Source organism: Cyrtonyx montezumae, unplaced genomic scaffold (genome assembly GCF_038088225.1).
Source record: "Cyrtonyx montezumae isolate F1298 unplaced genomic scaffold, pur_monq_1.0 scaffold_31, whole genome shotgun sequence".
In the NCBI taxonomy this organism is placed as follows: Eukaryota; Metazoa; Chordata; class Aves; order Galliformes; family Odontophoridae; genus Cyrtonyx; species Cyrtonyx montezumae.
The window spans coordinates 3,048,898-3,072,473 of NW_027072036.1; the positions used below are offsets into that span (position 1 = coordinate 3,048,898).

The 23,576-nt window shown below is 55.0% G+C and overlaps 2 protein-coding genes across 2 annotated transcripts in view; one reads left to right on the forward strand and one right to left on the reverse strand.

Moving 5' to 3' along the window:
- Positions 1 to 29: 29 nt before the first annotated feature.
- Positions 30 to 5,876, reverse strand: MECR (mitochondrial trans-2-enoyl-CoA reductase). Its single transcript, XM_065744526.1, has 10 exons — positions 5,726 to 5,876; positions 3,502 to 3,599; positions 3,299 to 3,430; positions 2,387 to 2,530; positions 2,212 to 2,314; positions 1,446 to 1,548; positions 1,104 to 1,177; positions 919 to 979; positions 400 to 466; positions 30 to 290 (listed from the first exon to the last, which is right to left on the reverse strand). The coding sequence occupies exons 1-10, from the start codon at positions 5,854 to 5,856 to the stop codon at positions 127 to 129; spliced, it is 1,077 nt and encodes a 358-aa protein (XP_065600598.1). The 5' UTR covers positions 5,857 to 5,876; the 3' UTR covers positions 30 to 126.
- Positions 5,877 to 11,730: 5,854 nt separating this feature from the next.
- PTPRU (protein tyrosine phosphatase receptor type U) overlaps positions 11,731 to 23,576 on the forward strand; it is a 43,077-nt gene continuing 31,231 nt past the window's right edge. The window contains exons 1-2 of the mRNA XM_065744472.1: positions 11,731 to 11,846; positions 19,524 to 19,652. Of these exons, the coding sequence (XP_065600544.1) occupies positions 11,774 to 11,846; positions 19,524 to 19,652 (202 nt within the window). The 5' untranslated portion in view covers positions 11,731 to 11,773. The remainder of the gene's footprint in view (positions 11,847 to 19,523; positions 19,653 to 23,576) is intronic.

The window sequence follows — 23,576 nt, forward strand, 5'->3', positions numbered from 1 at the left end:
TGAGGTCTCCCTCCAGAAGCAAGCCCAGGCTCTGTTCAGTGCAGCCTCTGCAATCTTCCAGAGGCTTTTAATACCTGAAATTAAAAAAAAAGGAAAAAAAAAAAAGAAAAAAAAATTTGCAAGAAGTCAGAGCAGGAGGATCTGCTTGGAGGAGGTGAAGGGCTGCATAGAGGCTGCCAGGGCCTTCCTGAAGTCCTCCAGTGGGACTTCAGTGCAGGCAGGAGCACTGAGCTGTCCCCTCCGCACCATGCGGCACAGGGTGTCCACCATGTTGGCCATGCTCTGCTTGTCTGTGAGGGAAGAAAGCAGCCACTGTCACCAGACCTTCCTGCCACCCTGAACACTAACCTGACCTTAACCCAACTCTAATCCAACCTTAGCCCCAAGCCTGCAGCTCACCATGGTCCTTCTTCCACTGGGTCATCCAGAAGCCACGCAGCCTCACATCCCTGAAGATGAAGGCACTCTGCAGAAAGAGATTAGATCTGTGCCCTTCAACCCATTCCCAATTTCTTGCTAGTGTGAGGAGCTCTAATTTGGGACAAATCTGCTTTGACAGGTTCACTTTAATGAAACACCTTATGCTGCAGCACCGAGCTGCATCTCACTGCAATAAAACCCAGTTTTACCTCAAGGAGACACACACAGCCCCAACATGCAAGAACAGCTTGCACCAGGACAAGTTGGACACACAGCATTGGCGGGGTTGTTTTGACACAGGGATTTCAGTGCAGCCCAAATCCTTCATGAGCGCAACCGAGAGACCCACAGCAGAATGCAAAGCAGCTCATCCCATAACAAACCCAATCAGTTAAAAATAAAGAAATTTGGAGGCTCTGAATGTGACACCCAGACAGCAGAGTAGCAAAGGATGAGCCAGACTCCTGCAGATGTACTCAAGAGCATCCCTATACTCACCACTGGCACTGTCACAGGCTGCTTTGCCATTCCTCCATAGGTCACCATGGTCCCTTTGGGTCTGCAGGATGAACGGGGCCTTGGGTTGCTGATGGTCCCCAAGGGGCAGATCTCCCCTGTCACACCCCGACCCGCATGTCCTGAGCCTGGAACAGGCTCCCAGCCCACCCCTCAGCCCAGCTCACTGCAGGTGCCGCAGCATCTCCGTCGTGCTCCTCCCTCCGACACAGTTCAGGGCAAGCCGGGGCTTCGGGATGCTCTGCAGGAACAAGGAAGGGAGCCCTTCATCAGTCCTGTGCAGAGAGCTCCATTAAACCCATTGGTATTAATGCCTGGGTAAACATAGGAGGTGATTAGCGAGTGGCTTAGAGAACTGTATCTGCTCCTAAGGACTTACAGCCCGGATGTCATGCTGCCTGCCCAGTCTCACAATTGCTTATTGCCCATTTTCCTTTCTGCGACCCCTGCAGCTCCCCTCGAGGTACTGAGCTGTGGAGCAGACTCTGGATGGCTCCACACTGAGGTACCTTAAATATCTCCTTCATCTCCGGCTTCCTCAGTGCATCCTCTGTCACGACGTGATCAGCTCCTAAAGCCAGCAGCCGTTCCACCAGCTGCGGGAGGTCGGGTCTGGAGGGAGAGAGTCCTGGTGATGCAGAGAGCAGGGCATGCCCCTCTCCTCCTGCTGGGTAGGGACTGAGGGACAAGGCCAAGACCCACAGGGATCACCGATGCCAACCAGCACCATCCCAAACCCAAGCCCTGTGTCTCAGAGCCGTGTCCAAACACTCTGTGAGCTCTGGCAGCTCAGGGCTGTGCCCACTGCCCTTGGCAGTCTGTTCCATGCCCACCACCCTCTGGGGCAGAACTTTTCTCTGTTCCCTACCTGTCCCTCCACTGACAGAGCTCTGTGCTGTTCCGTGGGTCAACAAGGTGTATGACCTTGCCATAGAAAAAGATCAAGTTCAAGAAAAAAACCTTCCCCTTGTGAACCCATCCTGGCTGCGAACGATGCTGCACTACCTTCCAGATGTTTCTCAATAACTCTCAGAATAATCTCCATAATTTTGCCAGGCACCAAAGTGAGACTGACAGGCCTGTAATTACCTACAACAGCCCCAGTGATGCACAGACTACGCAAACGAACCACAAAAGACCGAAATAAAACAGAATCAGAAGCCCTAAAATTGAGCCTTCCCCATCTTCTCTGGGCTGAACATGCTCAGAGGAAACCTCCTGTCCCCACGCCGTGCCCAGTGCCTCCTTCCCCTTCTCCCACCCCCCAGCACTCACCTGCTCCTCACCACATTGATGGTCCTGATGCCCATGGCCTTGGCAATCTGGATGACAGCCTGCCCCACGCCGCTGTTGGCTGCATTCTGGATGACAGAGTCCCCTGGGGGAAAGCACAAGTTTGGCACAGCCACGGGGGCTGACCCCCCTTCCCTCCCCCTGACCACAGTCATACCTGGAGCCAGGCTCTCGAAGTCGGTCAGCATGCGCAGTGCTGTGCAGGGATTGATGCTGAGCGTGGCAGCACACAGCAGTGGGACATCACTGGGCACCCGCAGCAAGCTGTCCTCAGGGAGCACCACGTGTGTCCTCCACGTCCCTGGGCAGCAGGGAAAGGACAGTGCTGGGAGACCTTGCACTGCACCCTAACTCACGTTGCTGCAGCATCGCCTTGCAGCACGTGGGGTAGACATGGTACTGCAATAGTTTAATCCTTTTCCTGAATGGGTAGAGCCAGGATGTTTATGTAGGTAAAGAAAGAGAAAGCCAGTGGTGCCTGAAACAATCTGCAGGCTGGATGTATTTATATCTCATTTAACCTCTATCATCCATTTACATTTTTTTTTTCCTTTATGTTTAAAGAGATCACATTTGGATCTTAACTAGATGGCTTTCGGTCTCCCATTAAGTGAAAAAGCCTTTTAAGAAGAAATAGAGAAGGAACAAGCTGTTACACTAAACAGGAACTGACAGTTTTTCTGGCCATTGGCGTGTTGGAGTAGCACAAGAGGCATTTGTTGGAAAATAAATTCCCAAGCTTTCCCATCAGAGCACTATTAGGGAGGAAACTGTAATGAGACAGAACTGCCCTTGCACAGGTTAAACACTTTATCCTGTATCTTTACAGAGGCCATCACAGCTGTGACAAAACATGCTTGTTTCCTGAGAACAGATTGCTGCGATGCTCTGTAATAGTGCAGAAGGCCCATAAAGGGTTTGCACTACAGAAAAGTAAATTGTTTCTGAATTAAAGCTGAGCTCACGCTCACGGGCGAGCGCTCACAGCACTCAGCAGTGGGTGCTGGGTGTATGGGGGCTCTCCATCCCCAACCCGCCCAGACAGAGCACACCCAGGGTCCACACTCACCAAGCCCAGCATCAGCAGGGATGATGCAGTCACCAGGACTCAGTGCCACCACCCCAGGGCCGACCTCCAGCACGCGCCCAACACCTTCATTGCCTGCCACAGCTGGCAGTGGGGCCAGGAGAGCGTAGGTGCCTGCAGGGAGCAGGGTGAGAGCCATGCACAGAGCCAGGGTGGGCAATGAAGTACAGGCAGAAAGAAATTACCTTGGATCATGTTGATGTCAGCTGGGTTGATGGGCGCTGCCAGCATCTTAATGAGGACATCTGAGTGTCCCAGTGCAGGCAGCTCCAGCTCCTTCAGCCTGATGGGGACACAGTAATTGAGGAGAAATTCATTCCTGTCTTACCTCTGCAGCACATCAATTGTAAGCAAAGCAGCACTATTTGCCCATCTACATTGCTGTAGCCTGGTCACTTCCAGCAAGAAAAAAATCTCAATATCTAATAGGGCACCTGCACTGCTCCTCCAGCCTGCCCTCACCCCTGCTCACAGCATTGCCTCACATCACAGAAACACAGAATCATTAACACTGGAAAAGACCTCTAAGACCACCTAGCCCATCCCAATCATGCCCACTAACCAGGTTCCTCAGTGCCACACCTCCAAGTCTCTTTGACCACTTCCAGGGTCAGTGACTGTCACTTTCCTAAACAGCCCATTCCTATGTGTTCTCTCTCTTTCTGAGAAGAATTTTTCTTCATCAGCCACATGGACCCAAAAGCACATCCTGCCCAGAGGAGGCCTCTCAGCCACTTTGCCACCAAACTGCTTTTTAAATCCACCGAAAATTCCCTTACACCATGGCTGGGTGAGGCAGCATCCAAAATCATCCAAACAGAGCAAGACCATCTGGACCATCAAGTCAACCCAACCCACTGGGTGCCACCACCAAGCCATGCCCCTGCTTGCTAACATCCTCCCATCACCAAACCACTCAGCCCACTCCTGAGGAACTGCCATTCACTTTTTGGCTGCTTTGGGCCACGCACCTTCCATCAAAGAGGACACAGAGAGTGCAGGGCCGTGTCCCACTGCCTGCAGATGCACCAAGCAGTGGTCACACCACAACACACAGCATGGGGACAAGGGAGTGGCTTCCTGACCCACTGCAGGCCAGGGCAAAGCCATCTTGAGGGACCCACTTGCAAGATGAGGGCAATTTGAGCCACATTTAAGAAGTGAAGGAGGTGGCTGGACCCAGTGCTGCCAATTTTCAGAGCGGTTATTTGCCGCAATTATATGCTACTAAGAGTGTGTCATTAGGAACAAGGCAGAGAGTTTCCCCCTTCTCCCCTTTGAAACAGCCTGAGTGATGTGGAGACAACTCAAAAATCTGCCCCTGTCAAGGCTTTTACCACGCAGGGATCTACATTTTGCTTTGCAATTTTTGGCCAAGGCTACCAAAATCTGAGCACTCAAAGTTGTGCAAGAAGGCATTGTGCAAGGACGCTGCTGTGTCATTTGGGATGGGTTTGAGGGCTCATCCCACCCTGCCTGAGCTTTAGGGGAAGTTGGATCCATTTCCAAAGACCTGCAACAAGACACAGAGAGCTTCACCCATCACGAGGTGCTTGAGCAGCAGAGTGAGGTTGGCTGCTCCTGCCCCGTGTCCCCACTCTGTCCCAGCAAATCTCACTGCTGATAAGCAGTGTGGCACAATTAAATGGTCCAAAGAGAAATAATCATCTACCTTCCTGCCCCAAAGAAGGGTTTGGGATCTGAATGCACCCAGATCATGCTTTAGCACCTCCCATCTTTCTGTGCAACTTGAAACAGCTCAGTTGCATCTGCACATCCCCCCAGCATTTCCTCCTTTGAAAAAGAAAGCAGAAAAACTTCCCTATTAGGAGGCTTTTTGGCCATAATTTTAAGATAAATAAACCCGTATCGCTGTAGTGCTTTGGATGGATGCTGGAGGACACAATACTGCAGGAACCCCTAGCTGCAACCCCAGGAAAAATTCTCACTCCTGACCCTGCACACCCCTCAATCAAGGACAAAGTTGGGCACAGCAATGCAGGCTCCCCAGGAAACACTGAGCATCTGTGGAGCTGCTGCCCAGGGGGGTGAGCTACCCTGGGACCCCCACACTGTGCATCCCCAAAAAGCTCCACTACACCCCCCCCCACGCTTACCCCCACCCTATACCCATGGTCCTATACCCTATATCGATGCAGTGCCCCACCTTGTCCCTACACCTGCCCCTCCAATGCAATGCATCCCTTACACCTGCAGCCCCACAGAGCTGCATCCTCTTCAATGCATCCCCTGCCATACATCCCAGAACATCTGATACCCACTGCAGTGTACCCCCTATACCTGCACCCCTTGCAACACACCCCCTTGCAACGCACCTTCCCATTCCTGCACCCCCTTAATGCACCCCCTATATCTGCACCCCAAGCAGAGCCCCCTCGCTCTCCTTACTGCAGGACATCCGCCGGCTCCCCGTGTCGCTCATAGAGCAGCCCACGCGGGGGGGGCCCGGCCGCTGCAGAGAGCGCCCGCACGTGGGGACCCCGCGCCCCGCACAGCACCCGCGCTACCGCTCGGTGCATCCCGGCTCGGCTCGGCTCGGCTCGGCTCGGCTCGGCCCGGCTCAGCGCGGCCAACAGCAGCGTCACGAGAGCAGTCCCACCCCCACCGGATCGTCCCCGCCCTCGCGTGTCCTTAAGGCGGCCCCGCGCTGAGCCGTGCCGTGCCGTGCCGTGCCGTGCCGTGCCGTGCCAGGCCATGCCATGCCATGCCAGGCCATTCCCGACCCTGGCGACGTTCCAGGTCAGGCTGGACCAGGCACCGTGGTGGAGTTCACTGAAGGGAATTGGACCAGATTGCTTCAAACTGAAACGCTTCTATCACACTGATTCTATGCCATACCATGCTATGCCATGCCATGCTAGAACATCCCATGCCATGCCATGTCATACCATACTAGAACAAACCATACCATGCCATACTATGCCATACCATTCCATATCATAGCATAGCATACCATACCATACTGGAACATACCTTACCACACCGTGCCATACTATGCTATACCATGCCATGCCGTGCCATGCCATGCCATGCCATGCCATGCCAAGCCATTCCTTGACATGCTAAGTCACACCTTACAATGCCATGCCATACCATGGTGGAACATACCATACCTTACCATACCATGCCATACCGTTCCATATCAAAGCATACAATGCCATGCCATACCACACTGGAACATACCAGACCATGCCATGCCATGCCATGCCATAGCACCCTTTGACCCAAGCTGTCCACACACTAATGCATTTTGGCCCCATCAGCCCTTCCCCTTTTGCCTGCCCCTTCCCTGGCCCAGAACATGGTGCTCCTCCCATGCACGAGGAGCAGCAGAACACTCATTGCATGGTTACTTAAACAACAGACAACGCCTGAACCAGTGCTAAGAAATAAAAAAATCCTAATAGTAATTTAATCCAATGTTCGGTATAATTGTCTTGAAGGAGAGGTCTCATTTATTTTTCCAATTAAAGCTGATTACATTGCGGGGAAAAAAAAAAGGGAAGTGAAGATGCTTGTCACTGCAGAACTAACAGTGGCTTTTAAAAATAAATCCTTCTTGTAAAAATAATTTCCTCTTATAAAAAAAAAAAAAGAGACAAAAATCAAGGGCAGCTCAGCAGGAAAGCTGAAGTGAAAGGCCAGTGTCAACTGGCATCATGTTTCAAGGTTGTTTTAATAATGATAAAAAAGAAAAACAACATTTTGGTGTGTGAATTCCACAATAGGAGGAGGGTTTGAGAGGATGGGAAAGCCCTGGTGTTGAAAAAGAGCCACTCTGAAGCAGCTGACGGGGACATTTCTGCCTTGCTGCTACTCTGCGTGAGGTTTGGAGGGGAGAAGAGGGGTTCAGCTCTGCTGACTGCTGCTCAAGCACTGCAAAGCACTGACAGCACTTATGACACTGGTGCTTGTCATGGTGGCTGCAGAGACACGGAGTGGCCTGAGAGGGGCAAGGTGGCATCCAGGAGCCAAACCACAGCTACTGCATCCCATGGCCTCTCCATCATGGGAGCATGGGGTTGATGGGTCTTGTCCACCTGTGCATTTCCCACATCTGGTGGGACCCCGAGAACAGCTGTGCCCCAGAATTATGGATACAGTTAGGTTTAGGATGTGGGTGGGCCTGCACACCACAAGGCTTGGGTGCCCACGCTACATGGCAAAGGGTTAATAACTAATTACTGGAGCAAAATGAGACGCCTTTCCATAAGGTTCAAAACATATGCGTTTGCAAATCAGGGCTGGCAGACTATTTATGATTATTTTGTTAATGTTTCTCCTGTAACAAGCACCATTTCCTGGTGATTAATGGCTGCTTCATCTCCTGGAATTGCATTTTTATTTTTTTTCAGGGGAGGTGCTCAGAAATTTGCACGAGAAGGGTTTGGGAGTGGTGGAATGAGGATGGAGCTGAGGTGGTGGCACAGACAGAGCTCTGCCAGCAGCTGGAGTGATGCTCCCAGCTCCCCTTCACCTTTTCCTGCTTAAAACCAATGACCAAGGGTTTGTCTCATCCATCCATCAGGTGATCTGGGTCGGTCGCAGGTGTTCGTGGCTGGAAAGCAAAATGCAGGCTGGGTTTGGCTGTGCACACCTGGGGAGCACCTGGCCCGCAGCCCTGGGGCTGCTCATGAGAGCTCAGTGGCACCCGGGTGACATTTGCTGTGATTTTATGCCTGAAACATAAAGGGACACAGCCCCAGGGAACCATCTGCTAAGTAATTCCAGGCAGAGGAAGGCAAATGAGTTGATTGCCTTTTGATTAGACATACCTGAACCTGAAAACACAAAATACATTGAGCTTAAAGGCCCACTTTTATAACCCCTAGCTCAGCCCCGAATCCCTCATTTAACACCTCTGGCAGTGCTGGACCATCCCATAACCCCTGCTGAAATGCCCAATGCTCCACACAGCAGCAGCATCTGCCAGCACATGTCTGCCTAGGATTAATTTCTGTCCTCGTGCCAGTGGCTGAGTCTTGTGCCTCCAAAACAGCCCGCATTATTTTATTTTTTTTTCTATTCCCTTTGAATTGTTCCATTGTGAGACAATAATAATAAGAAAACAATAAGTAAAGGAACACAGAGCTCAGCAGCTGACTGAGGATTGATGGGTTCTGATCCTCTGCCAATGAGATGAAAAAGGAGGCTTCGTTGGAGCCATCAATATGGGAAGGAGCAGATGAAGGATCCGGCTGTGCTGTGGGCACTGTGGACCCAGAAAGTCACATGCAAACACTTTGCACGCACTCGTGCATGGGCGTGCACAGGTATCCCACGTTTCCACTCTGCCCCAAACCACAGCAGAGCCGGCACTTTCCCGATGCTGCATCAGTGTGAGCACGAGCAGTGATGTCTGGGGCGGGGATCGGTTGTTCCCGGGGCTCTGCCGGTGCCTCAGCTCAGCCCAGCTCAGCCCAAACGCTGCTGATGAGCTCTTTGTGTTGCAAACTGCCGAGCGCATCATCCTTTCTCTGTCCGACTTTGGAAGAGCACCAAAGCAGAGCAGCGAGGAGGACCAACACCGGGGGTGAAGCTGGAGCTCCCTGAAATCAAATCTAACGAGAGGAAACAAAGTGGAAAAGCAGTATCTTCCCCAAAGGAAGAGGAAATAAGGAATGCTGGACCCAGTGCTGCTCCCTCCTCTCCTCAGACCAGGCCTGGCAGCGCCCAGAGGTGGCAATGGGAAAGCTGAGCATGCAGAATCGCTCTTGTCACTCTGGATGCCATCAAGGTCCCAGAGCACACAGGCTGGTTCACTTTCCACCTTACTTTTTTTTAAGGAAAAAAGTCAGTGTTGGAGGAGACAGCGCTGAGTTTTGGGGCAGATCTGCTGGGTTATAGTGCCTTGATTCTTTCCTTATAAGATCCATTTTACTTCTGAAATTAGGGAGGGGCAAATCCATGCGCTTGGGATTGCAGCTGTGGCCCTATGTTAAGCCCCACCACCTGATGGGTGATGCTCTGCAATATTTTTTGAGCTCTTCCCAGTTCCCCACTGGGAAACCCCAGGGCAGAGGAGCTGAGCCTGAAGCAGCATGGAATAACTTGGTCTAACAGCACGTCACGCCGTGTAACAGCACGTAACATCCTGCAGCATCTTCACAGCTCTCTCCTCCAGGAGTTCTCACTCCTTCTTCGCCCCGCACAGGACCACGAGTGGCTCTGCTGGTGGCTCTGCTGGTTTATTTGGGCGAAGGCACGGAGTTATTTCATCCTTTCAGGCGATGATAACTCATCTAATAGCCCCATTACATCCGGCCCTGACCGCTGGGCGCGATGAGATCAGCTGTTTTGTCTGCTGAGAAAAGAGAAGGATTTGGGGCATTAGGAAGAGGCGGTGATTTGAGAAAATAGCGGGGACTTATTAGAGGTAAAGGGCTGGATGGTGGTGTAATAGGTAGAGATATAGAGAAAGAGAGAGGGAAGCAAAGGAGAGGGGGGTGAGGGAGAGTGGCGAGGAGGCGATAGATGGAAAAAAGCAGAAGGTAAAAATGTGGGGTGTGGGATGGCTGAGATCCCTCTGGGGCAGTGCAGTGCTGGGTCGTGTCCTCGCAGAAAAAAGGGGTAATGATTCTACAGCAAGAAGGGGCATTCTGAAATCAGCCAAAAAGGAGAGATTTGGGCATGGGAACACCACTCAGTGCAAGGCAGCTCCTGTAGACCACCCGGACCATGAGTGCTGGGGGGTGCCAACTCCCAGGAGGCTCAAAGGCCCCAAACCCCATCTTTTTGTCCCCAATCTGGAGGAACCCAGAGCTGCAGAGAGGACAGAGGCTGCTGTCGCTGAACACCCTGGAGCTGCAAACATTTATCCTTGGAATGGGAATGAGGGTTTCGGCAGAGACCATTTGCAATCACAGAGAGGCCTGCGTTTTTTCTGCAAATGACTGCACTTGAAGAGTGATTACTTCATTTTAGCTCGATTGCTCCTGCAGGCGCTGGGGGTTGATGGCAGTGGGAAATGGGGTGGGGATGGAAAGGGGCTGCGGTCCCAGGGACCAACCCCATGGCTTTGGGTGCAGCACACACTGCCATGCCTCCCTGGCCATGTGCTGCTCCGTGGCAGGAAAGCTCACCCACTACAGACAGCACCCAGTTTCTGCTCCTTCTCTTCCTCCACCCCACAGGGATGGAGGCCCCCGAATAGACCTGGATGAAGCTCGGTGATGAAGATTGGTGCATCCTGCTGTGGGCACAATCCTGCAGCTGGCACCAGGCTGGTGCCATGGTGAACCCACGGATGCACAGAGCCACGTGCCAGCTGCAGAGCTCAGCGGTGCAGGATGGGGTGAATGACAATAAAGCCGTGCTGGGGAGGGTGCAGTGCTCCCACCTGGATGGATTTCGCCCCCTAGGGATAAAACAAAGGGGCTCTTGGTGTAGCAGCAGCGCAGAGCATGCAGCAGGAGGGGCTGAGCTGGATAGCAAAACCAACCCCCTCTCGGCCTTTGAGAAAACATTTTCCTGCTGCGGAGGGTGCGAGCGAACAAGAGCCCTTTCATCCCCTGGTATTGCCATGTCCCTGTCGGCCTTGTGCAGATTTTTCCTCCTTTTGTGCCCTTCGGATGTTTTTTTTTCCCTTCCCTTGCTGCACCTCTCCATCCATCACTCATCCAGGGGGTGCCCTGTCTGACCCCAGGGATTGTCCCCCTCTGCTGTGCTCTTGTGAGCCCCCAGTCCAAGAAAGACAGGGAGCTGTTGGAGAGGGTCCAGAGGAGCAGCACGGAGATGCTCAGAGGGCTGGAGCATCTCCCCTATGAAGACAGGCTGAGGGAGCTGGGCTTGTGCAGCCTGGCTGTGGGGTGACCTCACTGCAGACTTCCAGGACCTAAAGGAGCCCATAAACGAGGGGAATCAGCTCTTGGAAAGGGCAGAGCACAGCAGGACGAGGGGAAATGGTTTGAAGTTGAGGGAGGGAAGATTCAGGTTGGATGTCAGGGGGAAATTCTTTACTATGACAGCAGTGAGGTGCTGAAACGGGCTGTGGGTGCCCCATCCCTGGAAGTGTTCACGGCCAAATCGGGGCCGTGGGAGACCTGATCTGGTATGCGATGGGGAAGGGGTTAGAGACTCATGATCCCCGAGGTCCCTTCCAACCCGCGCCGCTTTGTGCTCTCCCCTCGCTACACCCCCCCCCCCCAAACCCCGGCGCCCCAAACCGGAGGCGGGCCCGGCTTGCCTTCTCCCGCTACGGCCGCCAGGGGGCGCCCTTCCCCCGCCCTCTCCCCGCCCTCTCGCGGTGCCCGCGGCGGTGGAGGCGGCGGGGCCGGCGGCGGTGACGTCACGGCGGTGCGGGGCCGCCGCTATTTGAGGCGCGGGGCGGGCACGCGGGCCCCGCTGCGCCGGATCTGTGGGGCCCGCAGGAGGCGGCGGTGGCGGTGGTGTCGGTGGCCGCCTCCGGCCCCTCCGCCCCGCCGCCGCCTTCGCACCATGCGCAGCGCCCGGGCGCTGCTGCTCGCCCTCGCCCTGCGGGTGTACGCGTTGGACACCGAGACGTCCTCCGGTGAGCGGTGTGGGGGGGTCCGGTGCGTGGTTGCTCCTCGTCGGAGTTTGGGGTGCCGGGGAGGGCGGGGACGATGGGTTTGGGGTGGGGTATGGGGAAACTGAGGCATGGGGCGGTGGGGTGTGCGGGGTGGGGGGGGGGGTTCTCTCTCCGTTCCGGTGTTGTTTCGCTGCGGTGCGGGGCTGAGCCGCTCTGCGGGGAAACTGAGGCACGGGGCCGTGCACCCGGGATGGGGGCGGTTGCGGGAGCGGTGCCGGGGCTGTGCCCGCAGCTCCGGTGGGGTCCGTGCCCCCGCGGCATCGGGAGATGGGGGGGGGGACCCGCGTGGGAAGCGCTACGCTTCGGGTGAATTGGGGGGAGTTGTGTTATCCCCCCCATGCGGGGCCGGAGGTGCCGCCCCAACCAACTGCGGGGTCAGCCCCCGCTGCCCCTCCCGCCGGACCAGGGATGCCGCGGTCCCGCAACGCGCGGGGCTCTGTATACCTCCCACCCTCCGGGGCCGTTACTCCATCCATCCCAGCGTCTGCTCGGCTCTGGTTCACCCACCCGATGCCCGTGGGATGCTCCGCGATCCTCTCCGGAGCGCACGAACTTCGGGCGGATCGTTGGGACCTCACCGTGGCTGTGCTGTGGGGGGCTCCGGTTGGGGCATCGCCTCGGGGCGCTACCTGCTGCTCGGCTCCGTGGGATGTGGGGCTGCAGAGGGTGCCGAGCTGCTCCTCCCCGTCGCATCGCTGCATCCCCGAAGCTTTGGTGTGGAGGTGCTCCCCGGTGTGCACTGCTCGTGCCCCCCAGCCCTATTTGGGGGGGCTGTTCTGGTAGCACCCTGCGCATCCAGCAGCAGTAAAATATTTAGCTTTGAAGCATTCCTTTAGTAGAGGTTTCCACGCTCCCGGGGCTTCATGCTGGCCCCAGGACGGCGGCACTGGGGGGGGGGGAGGGAGGTTGGCCTCTCCACCGACCCCGCATTGTCTGTGCCGAGTGAATGGGAGCGGCCGCGTTCCCTTTGTCGGGTATTGGGGTCGGGGAGCGGAACAAATGCGACAGCGTCGCTCTGTAACGGCCGCATCCTCATCACGGGATGCTGGAGGAGCCCCGCGGGGCGATGGAGCTTTGCATCCCTGCTCTGGGTCGGGACCCCGGGGGCTGGCCTGGATTTGGGGCTGTGCTGCTGGCATCCCTGTCACTGGTGCTGAGCATGGGATGGGTTTATTTGTTGCCCCCCCCTCTGCGTTTTCTGCTGCGCTGAGAGGCATCTTTTCCTTGCTTGCTGTTCCATCTGCGTTTCTTTGCTTTTTGTGCCACCCTCTGTGCTGCTGAGCACCAGGATCGGCACCGGGGTGCTGGATCCTACAGCACCAGGACCCCTCTTAGGGTCCCTGCGTCCCAGGATGCTCCAGAAGCTTGTGTCCCAGTCCCTGGGATGCAGTACCCTCTTTTCATGCCCCGTTTTCGTCTCTCAGTTATTCCCCTCTCCCCAGCAGCACCGGGTCATGGAGGGCTTTGCTGCCCGTGGGGGTGAAGCAGAGCTGGGGGATGTCAGAGCTCCCGGCTGGATGCAGAGCTGTGCTCTGTGTCTGGTGGAGGCTGCGGTGCTGTTTTTCTCCCCCTCAATGCGTGTGCTTTGCTTTTGCTCCCTGTTCCGACGGCGGTGCTGCTCTCCCCACTTGTTTTCCTGGGCTGCGGGTTGTGCTGGACCTGCCCCGCCGTCCTGGTGAGTCACCTCCTGGCCCGTGCTGAGCATTTTTTCCCTTATCCAAACTAAGGCAAACCTTCCAGATCTCAGCTTCCTGGGGAGCATTGCCTACTCGCAGCCGGCAGGATCCAAGCCCTGGAAATCAGAGGCTCTGTCCCCTGCCTGGGCAGCAGCAGACCCTTCACTGTCAGCCAGTGAGGACAGCTTTTTTCCTCCGAATTGGGTGTTTTCCCCTGCTCAGCTCCAGGAGGGAGCTTGCTTTGCTCACAACCATTTTTCAGCACAGCTTGCGGAGCCCTGAGAACCACTCCCCCTGGGCTCTGCTCCCCCCGTCCTGCTGATGGCACCCCTTCAAGGTCCCCCCATCGTGTCTATTGGCAGTGAAGCTGCAAACACCAAGGGGTTAAGTGGCAGGAGCAGGTAAATCCCTTCCGCGTGCTTGGAGCAGGGCTGGGGAGCGCCTTATCGACACAGCCCTGCCATCTGCCTGCTTAAACCTCCATAAATAAGCTTTTTAATAATCTATTATTAACATGCACTATAATTGTCTTATTAGACGTGTCTGGGAACCTTTCGGTGCTGGCTGATTAAATGTCACATTCCCAACCCTCCTCCTCTCCTGAAGGCAGCCGGGGGCTTTGCTCTGCAGCTGTCCCTGAGCTCTGCTCCTGTCCCCATGGCATCGTCCCCTGGAGCATTTGCCCCACGCCGTGGCACTCGCCCGGTCCCAAAGCCGTAACACTGGGGAACCCGAGGCTTTTCCCTGCAGGATGAGAAGGATTCCCATCGCTTCCCCCACCCCGGGCTGATTGCCTCCTCCTTGGCAGCCTTCAAATAAACCCGTCCTGGAGACAGAGCGCTCTCTTTCCGCTGCAGATGGCCTCTTGGAGCTCTTCTCTGCTGCCGCCTGGCAGAGCTGCTGTCGGTTTCAGCTCTGGGATGCATCCGGGTGGGGGCCAGCGAGGTGCTGGGCCCTGGCACAGCTGCAGGGCGTGCTGGGGACAGGGCAGGAGGAGGAGGAGGAGGAGGGTGGGGGCTGGCAAGCACCGCAGGCCGTTCCCCACTGCTGCTCCCAGGGCAGCGGTGTTTGTGGAGCAGTTTCCTGGTGCACCCTCTGCGTGGATTCAAAGTCCGACGCTGCTGCGAAGCTCGGGGTTGGCCCCGTTCCCACGCACCGGGCTGAGGCTGGAGGCACTGCGCGTGGCTGCGTGTCCCTGAGCCGTGTCCCTGAGCCGTCCCCACCATCTGCCCGACCCCAAACCCGGGGAGCAGACGTCCCCTGCGCTTCGGGAGCTGTGCCATACGCGGCCACCGCCGCCAGAGGGAGCGGGGACACAGCGGCCGCCGCTGCAGCGATGTCCCCGTGCGTGGGGACCCGGAGCCCCGTGGGATGCGCGGTGCTGTGGATGGAGAGTGGAAATATTGCGGCCGGAGCCGCCGTTTTTTTTGTGATGTAGCTGAAAAGTGGCAGGGAATCGCCTGTCACTGCGTGGCTGCGGCAGTGTGCACATCACCCTTCAGTTTGGGAGACCCCCGTGTGTGCCAGCGAGCTCATCTGGTTGCCTGGACCCCTCCGAGTGCGTGAGCTCTGGTGTGCCATCATTATCTTAATGAGGGCTGTGGCTTGAGCTGCTGTTTGAACCCCTCGACAGCACGAGGGGACAGCAGTGACCTGATCGTGGTAACGAGGCTGCTGTCCCCACGGTGCTGCCTGTTTGACCGAGGCAGTGGCACAGAGCCCCTGGGCTGTCTGAGCCTCGTGTGCATCCCTGTGCCAGAGCCATTCACTGCAGTGATCCCAATTAGTACAGATGGGAGCACGCACTGCTCCAGCCCAGTACTCGGCCTGTCTGCATCCCATCGTTGCAGCTTGGGCGCTGTGGGGGTGATGGCAGCACAGAGATGAAGTGCCGTGACTCAGCTGCTTCCTGGTGAGGGGCCTTTGGGGGCTGCCTGGGGTCTTCCCATCGTGGCTGGATCCTGATGTGCTGAAGGAGATAGATCATGGCATGGTGGATGGATGGATTGCAGACAAACAGCATTTCCTTGTTTGGATGAACCTGGAAGTGCCCATGGGGCTGCACGGTTGGGGATGCTCTGTGGGGTACAGCTGCCAGTCTGGGGCTGGTGCCTCTGCTTGGACATAGGGTATCCCATATTCCTCACGGCCCTTTATGTGGCACTGGCAGAGCCTGGGGGAGTTTCTAGCCTGCTGGGAACCTCCAAAGACTTAGCTTGTCACAACGTGGGAAGCCTGAGTGCTGGTGCCTGGGGGACTCAGCACCAAATAGGAAACGTTGGCCACGTGCTGGGCTGATCAGCATCACTCACTGGGTGCGTCCCCATGACCCAGCCTTGATGAGCTCCCTTCGTGGCCCATCCTCTGCGTGGGAGAAGCTGCTGAGATGCAACAGATGGAGGAGAAAGGAGAAGAGTGAAGCCGTGCGATGGCCGGCATGCACCCGGCGCTGCTGTGGCTCATTTCTCCCTCTCATCTGCCTGTTTGCAGCAGGATTCTGTGTTCACACAGCAAAGGGTTTGGAGCAGAGCTGGGGCTCGGTGCGAGGCCTGCTTTCAGCAGAGGTGTTGTGATGTCCCTGCTGTGTCTGAGCAACTGGCTGCTGTGTATGTGGGAGCAGGGCAGTGCTGTGCACGCTGCCTGGCACAGCCCTCCCCTGCTCTGCGTGGCTCTCCCTGCACAGAGCAGGGAGCCATCCCCGTGGGCCCCCACTGGTGACAAGGGGCAGGAAAGGCTGCACCACCTTTTATTTTTTTTTGCCATTTTTGCCCCTAAAGAGCAGAAGGAGCCTGACTGTCAGCCCTGAGGCTTAATTGCACTGTGAGCAATCGATAACTGCACGACAGAGGGGGGTTTCCAAAAGCCCGCCTTTGTTTTTCTACCTGTGGTGCAGAAGAGGCAGCCCTGACTTTGTTAATTAAGTGATAGTTAATTATGCAAGTGCTCCTATCGCAGCTCAGCGGCCCACGACCTTCCACGTTATGTTTTCACTGCATTGCATTTCCCCTCCATCCCAATTTCCCACGGGACCTGGGTGTGCTGCAGCATCTCAGCTCCCCGGGGATGCTTTGGGTCCCAGCAGTGGGGGCTTTGCAGGTAGGAGCCACCAGGAGGGTTGATAGCAGCCCAGATGGATGACGTCTGCAGTTGCTGGTGGATGGATGTTGTTCTCCCAGCCCTGTGCCAGGCGCTGGGGTTATCAGGCGTAAGTGACTTATTATGCAAATCCTCTGTCTTAATATCTGGCTATTCTCTCCCTGGAATTGCATTGGCTAAACCCCATGCGTTATTGGAGCTGCTAATGTTTACGCATTAGCTTCTTTGGCTGATCTACAAGGCTTCGAGTTGCAAATTGACGTTCCTTACAGCTGAGCAAATTATTTTTCTATTAAACGCAATATTTCAAATGATTTGGGGAAGCAAAACAAACTACTGGCAGGAATCTTAATGTCGCTGCTTCCCATATCCTTCTGATCAGCTTTTATCAGGTCCAGGAGATGGGTACATTCTTTTTCTTTTTTTTTTTTAACATACCTTTCCGTTTTGCCAAAGTGGTTGATGAGGAGAAGCAGGGGTTGGGGTTATGGCAAGGTGTGATGTGTGTGGGGACCCCGTTGCCAGCGCTCCCATGGGGGGGAGGGTGGTTCCAGACCCACTTGCCTTGCAGTTAAGGGCAGAACTGAGAGCATCTCACCCACATGTATGTGGGAGAGGGGTCGGCTGATGTGTTGATCACAGCTTGGGGCAGCCTGCCTTTGGGGCATGGCCCTGTTTTTAAAGCCTGTCTTTGATTGGGGTGGATTCAGCGTTGCTGTGGGACACCGTGTCGGGTCCCTGTCCTGCGTGTCTGTGCTGCACATCCCTGGGATGCTCCATAACAACGAGGAGAAGCTCTCGGATCATGTCCCATGGTATTAAACAGCAGAAGGCATAATTAACTTCAAGGTGAGAGGAGCACCGCCTCGGTGCATGGAAGAGGTGGGCTGGCATGCCCGCTGCTCTGTGTTCTCTTTTTCTCCCTCCTCTGCGTGCATCCGTCGTCTCTTCCCTCTCCATCCCCTGGGTTTCGGGGGCTGCTGGCTAATTTAGGCTGCTCCAGCATCATCTGGGATGCTCGGAGCTGTTGGCACCAGGCAGTCGTGCCCACGCTGATATTTTAATCTGCTCTTGCTGCTTGCTTCTCACCTCCTCCTTCCCTGGCACTGAACCAAGGCAGGGTCTGATGTGGGGGCTCTGCGTTTCCGCTTTTAGGGAGCATCTGGACCTGGAGCAGCTCCTGCTGCTGCCAACGTCCTTTGGGTGGATAAAACCAACCCGGTGATGACAGGTGGGGATTTCAGGTTGCGGGGAAGCCTTATCAGCATATCAATACCCCCTGGTATTGGGGGCTGGCTCTGTAGCTTGCTGGTCCCTCCCATCTTGAGGTGCTCTGTGGTTCTCTTACAGCTGCTGGAGGATGTGGGGCTCTGGGGGCTCAAGTGCTGCTGAGCAATGTGGAGAAGGGGCTGCACGAGGACGGCAGTGAGGATGCTCTGTGGGAGCAGGGATGGGGGATCCTTCATTGGGACACAGGGCCCTGCTGGCCCCACATGCCTCACAGGGCCGTGCTGCTCTCTGGGTTGGGATATATCATCCCCACAAACGGATTTCTCCCTCTTCCAATACCCACTCAACACATTTCAGAAGTGAAAACACATGCACTTCTTTTTGTTTTTCTTTCCCCCGGATCACTGTGCACTTAAAAATTTCCAACACTTTTGTGTTTGGGTTTGTTTTTTTTTTTCCCTTTCCTTTTGGGGGAAAAAAGATTTTCACGTTTTTGCTTCTCCTTCCTGCTGGGAAGCTGAGCCAGGTGGTGGGCACTGTCAGATCCGGAGATGCTGTGATGGGAAGGAGCTGGGAGCACATCCATGTGTGGTGTGGCCGTGCAGGGTTGGCACAGCTGAGCAACACAAATGCTCCTTTTAGACAGGGGCTCTGAGAAAGCAAGCAGGCTCTGCTCCTTGGTTCTGTGAGTGGGGGAAGATTTGCTTTTAGTCCTTTTAAGTTTCCCCATTCTTGTGGTTCTAGGGAGGAAACGGAGCTCTGTGCTGGAGCTGGAGTGCTCCCTGGTGCTTTAAACACTGAGTGTAAAGGGAGAGAAAAGCTCACTTCTGTTCTCGTGTATGTTAAGTGTTGGGAAGAACAGTTCTGTGTGCATCTTGCAGTGGTGGGCTTGGTAACCTGGCTGTTTTGGGGGCTCTGCAGCAGAAGGGGAGCTGTGAGGTCCCTGCCCTCCCAGCCCATGTACCCTGGCAGTGGGGAGGTTTAACAGTGTAATTTGGGGATAAAATACAAAAAAAAACACAAGTATCACCCTGACTTGGTCTCTGCTTTCCCCCTGTCCCATTCAGGAGATGTTTGCCTTTTTCTTCCTGTTTGCTCAGGGCTTTCCTAATGTGCTTGCCCTCACCAGCCCGGGGGCTTAATTATCCCTGGAGCCCCATGCTTGTAATCAGTGATTTTAGCAAAACAATAGGGCAGTGTTAATGAGGCAGCCTGCAGTGGCTCTCCGGAGCTCATTTTCCTGCGGGGCAGATGGATGCAGAAGACATGGAGGAGATGGATGTGGAGCCCTACAGACCACGAATGTGCATCCCTTGGCTTTGGTGCTCCAACTTCATTTAAGTTGAAAAGACCTCTGAGGTCATCGAGTCCAAAGTGAGCTGTGAGCTCCCTGGGGCCGAGGCCTGGCAGCTCCTCTCACTGCGTGGAAGGGGAGTAGAGGCAGCTGATGCTGTCCATTGGCAGTGGCTGTAGATGCACAGGGCATCTTTGCTCATGTTTGCAGGAGTGGGAGTGTGGTAGGATGCCCTGTTGCACCCCAGTATTTTGTAGGGTGCAACAGCATCCATCCCAGCTAGGCTTCTGAGGAGAGAGCAGCTGCTTTCTGGGGTTGATGTGTGTGTCTGTGTGTCCACAGCGGGCTGCACCTTCGAGGAGGACGACGACCTGAACCAGTGTGAGTACAGCCAGGGTGAGGATGATGACTTTGGATGGGAGCTGGTCCGCAGCTACATGATGCCACACCTGACAGCTGACCTGCCCCACGGTGAGTCCCGACCCCAAACCCAGTGCCAGACGTATGCCTGGGATTGGAGTTCCCTCTGGGTTGACTTGGACTTGATTTATCCTTCATCCTGTGGTTGGGATGCTGCTGTGCCCCGTGGCAAGGTGTGATGAGCTGTGTTGGTCCTTAACGTGGCCCTGGGGGTGTCAAAGCCTGGGGACACAGGACTCTAGGTCCTGCTGCTGGAAGCTGTCCCCAGTGATAGGATAGCACCCAAAGTCCCTCCTTAAAGGCACTGCTAGCTGCTCACTGCTGGGCAACCACCCCTTGCTCTTTCCTTTCTGCTCCATTTGGTGGCTTGTGAGAAATTCCCATATCTGGGAGTGATGGAAAAAGGAGAAGTGTGCTTCTGGCTCTTGTGATACAGGCAGAGGCTGTGGCTGTGAGCTGCAGGCAGCCCTGACATCCTGGGAGCTGTGAGGGGAAAAATGCAGATGGAGATTTTTCTCTTCTCTTTTAAAGTCCCATCACTTTGAAGCCACTTGATGTTACTTTGTGGGTCTGGCTCCTTGCTCTGATGGCTGGGATGGGGGGGACTGCTGTGAGCCCCCTCCCTGGGCAGTGCCCTGTGTGACCCTTGGGGGTTAGGGGGGTTCCCACATCCTGAGTACCCAGAGCTGCCCTCTGCTGCAGGAATAATTACAGATAATGGAAATAATTGCTTTAAACTGAGCTAACCTAATTTGTCCTTTGATGGGGCTTTCACCTGGGGGCAGCAAGATGGGAAGCGGAGCTGGGGAGGGGATGCTGGGGGTGGATGTCAGACTCTCAAACCTGTAATTGGGGTTTCTGCTCAGTTTTCAGCTGCAATTTAAAAGCAGCAACGAAGTGTACTAGTTTAAAGCCAGGGGACTTGCAGGTGGCTGAAGGGAGGGAGTGGGGAATGTGCTTGGTCCCAAAGCTGGGGCTGCTTGCTTTGCTTGAGGACGTAACTGCCAGACAGTGAAAAGCACTGCATGCAGGGAGTTCATTTACTTATCCAGCTGAACCTCAGCATTGGAGGGGATGGGGATGCAGCAGGATGCTGGGGCTGGAGCCTGCATGGCATGGTGCAGCCCATGGGTATGCAGGGAGGGATGTGGGGTCAGCAAGTGATGGGTGGCACTTGTGGGGTGCTTGGCCCCTTCCAGGGCTCCCTGTGATGGCCCCCAGCAGAAACACAGTTTCACAGCAGCAGGATCTCTCCAGGGAACACTTCACAAGGGAGTCTCGTGGTCTTGGATTAAAATGAGTTTTTCTTGGAGATCATCCAGCTTCAAGGAGTGCAGGATTTATTTGAGCGGATGCTGGCTGCTGGCCACCCACCTCTACCTTTTCTTCCCTCTTTCTTGTTGTTTTCTCGTTGTGTTTGCTTTTCCCTCTTTTTCCATCTCGTCTCCCCCTTTCTCATAAAGAAGACGGATGGGTCTCTCCCACGTTGCAGTTTTGCTTTTTCAGCTTGATTCTGGGCTGCAGCCCTGTGGCTGCGGTGCTGCTGTGCCCACGCTCGGGATGAGGGCGGTCTGGGATTGCTGGAGTAATGTTGGGATAAAGAGAGTGGATGGAGCAGGTGCAGGATGGAGCAGGGCTTTTTGAACAGTTTCTTTTGCTAGGTTTGCATCTGGTTGCAATCTGAGAGAGGGGCTGATGTCCTCAAATGGGGAAGTGAGCCTGGGGACCTTGCACAGGGATGCTGCAGGTCCAGGGCTTGCCATGCACAGACTCTGGAGGCAGAGGGGGTTTTTGCAGCTTGGACCTCAGATGCTCCTTGCTGACAACTTTAACCTAACAATGTGCTGTTTTTCCCTTTGGGAACGCAGACAGAAACTTGTTTCTCTTTTCATTTGAAACGTTATTTTGCTCTTCTGAGACTCTTCTGTGTCTCTGAAGAGCAGTTGGACTTTTCCCTGGAAGCCCACCTGAAAACTAAATTAAATCCAATAGCCAGTGTCATCCCAGGCAGAGAGGCAGCCTGTCCAGGGGGGGCTGGCTCATTATTCCTGGTGATGAGGTGAGGTGACAGCCTGCAGGGCTGGCATGTCAATTAAAGCCAACCTTAGATTGGATTGAACAGCAGAGAAAGGATTTAACGAACAAAGCACGGCATCGATCAGACCACCTGCACTGATGGACTCGATGCTCCTGGGGAGGGAGATGTGGAGGGAAGGCTTCCTGGGGTGCTGCAGCCACTCTGGTGGGTCGTGTCTCCTTCCCATGGCTGCTGAAGATGCCCATTTCACATGGAGCTTGGAAATAATTCCCCTGTCGTGCTTTTTGGAGTGGGTTTCTGCTGTATTGTCAGCGTATGGACAGGGCTCAAAAAACGCAGCTGTGATACAGCACTGTGCTCTGGCTGCCCAGCCCTGTGGCTCTGGGATGCTGCAGGGCAGGGATGCAGCCTCTCTGCCTCCTGGGCTCTGGCTCTGCTGAAGCAATTAGGATAATTATTAATTGCAGGCCCTGTGGGGCTGCACGGTGTGCTGGGACCGGGTGCTGCTGTCCCCACGCGCTGGCACTGCCCCACTGCTGCTCCTGGGGGCACTCAGCTGGGGCTGTGCTGCCTTAGGAATTGGGCTGCATTGAAAAACAACCAGAAACACGCTGAAATTTGGGGGAAATAGCTGCAAAAAAGCCCAGGGGCTGCTGAGGGATGTTGCACTCATACAGCCTGTTGCCAGAGCAAGGAGGGGCTGCCAGCCAAGGCTCTGCATTTGGTGGTGATGCTTCAGCAGCAATCCCATCTTGAAAATAACTCCTCTGGGGTCTAATTTTAGTCTCAGCCTCTTTATTCATCACATCCTCTGGTTTTATTTGTGGGCAGGAGGGAGGGCAGCGTGTCCTGATGGGAGCCTGGAAGGTCAGGTGGGCTGAGGTTGCTTTTGGAGTTGTCCTGCGGGCTGGCATTGGCTTTTGGTGCAGCAATAATTTTGCTGGGGAAAGAAAGGATTAAAAAAAACCCAAAAAACAGCCATGACAACTACAGAAGGAATAGCCACATGCTGGCTTCTTCTCTGTCTGTGAAATGCAGCTGTGTTATCTGGGGAAAATAAGTTTATTTCACCCTGAACATCTGCCTAGAAGGGCACGGATGCTGAGTGGCAATGCAGATCTATGGCTACGGCTCAAATTTTGGGTTGTTATTTTTTGTTTCGGCGATTCCTTTCTCCTTTTCCCACTGGTCCCCCATCTCCAAGGATGTGATGGAGGAGGTGTTGTGCTGCAGCACTGTCTTTCCCAGGTGCAGATGGGGCCACCCATGGGTGCAGCTTCCAAGCACGTGGGTGTCCCCACGCCTTTGCTGGGCTCACTGGGTGCCCATGGAGCTGCTTGATGGGATGACAGTGCGTGGATTCATGTAAATTAAACAGCGGTGAGAGCTATTAATTATTAAGGGGCTGCTGTCAGGAGAACAATGGTTGACGCAGATAAATGGCCTGGCTTTGTTAGTTACAGCGTGTGCCGTTATTAAAATGGATGGAATATTAATGATCTTGTCTTTGCTGGGGTGGGGGGTGAAGGTCAGGACTGGCCATGGGACCCTGGTGGCTTTAGGCCTCCTTTTCCCCCCCCGTGGCAGGGTTTTGCAGTGCTGCCTGCGGGGTGGGTGCTGCATTTCGGGTCCCATTTGGGTCTTTGCTCCTTAAGGCTGAGCATCGGTACCACTGCGTCACAGCAGTGCCTGAGTTTGGGGGACCAAAGGCTCTGGGGATGGGGTCAGCAGGGTGCAGGCATCATGGTGGCCTCATTAATGCTGATGAGCACTTTCATCCCTATGAACTCCTGTCGAGCAGTTTAAAATCAGCAGCAACTGCGTGCTCAATGATACGAGGGAAATGGGAATTAAATGGGTCGGGGTGGGGGCTCACTGCCAGAGCTGTGGGCATTAATGTGGAGCTGCAGAGTCTGCGGTGGCATCGAAGCCATTAA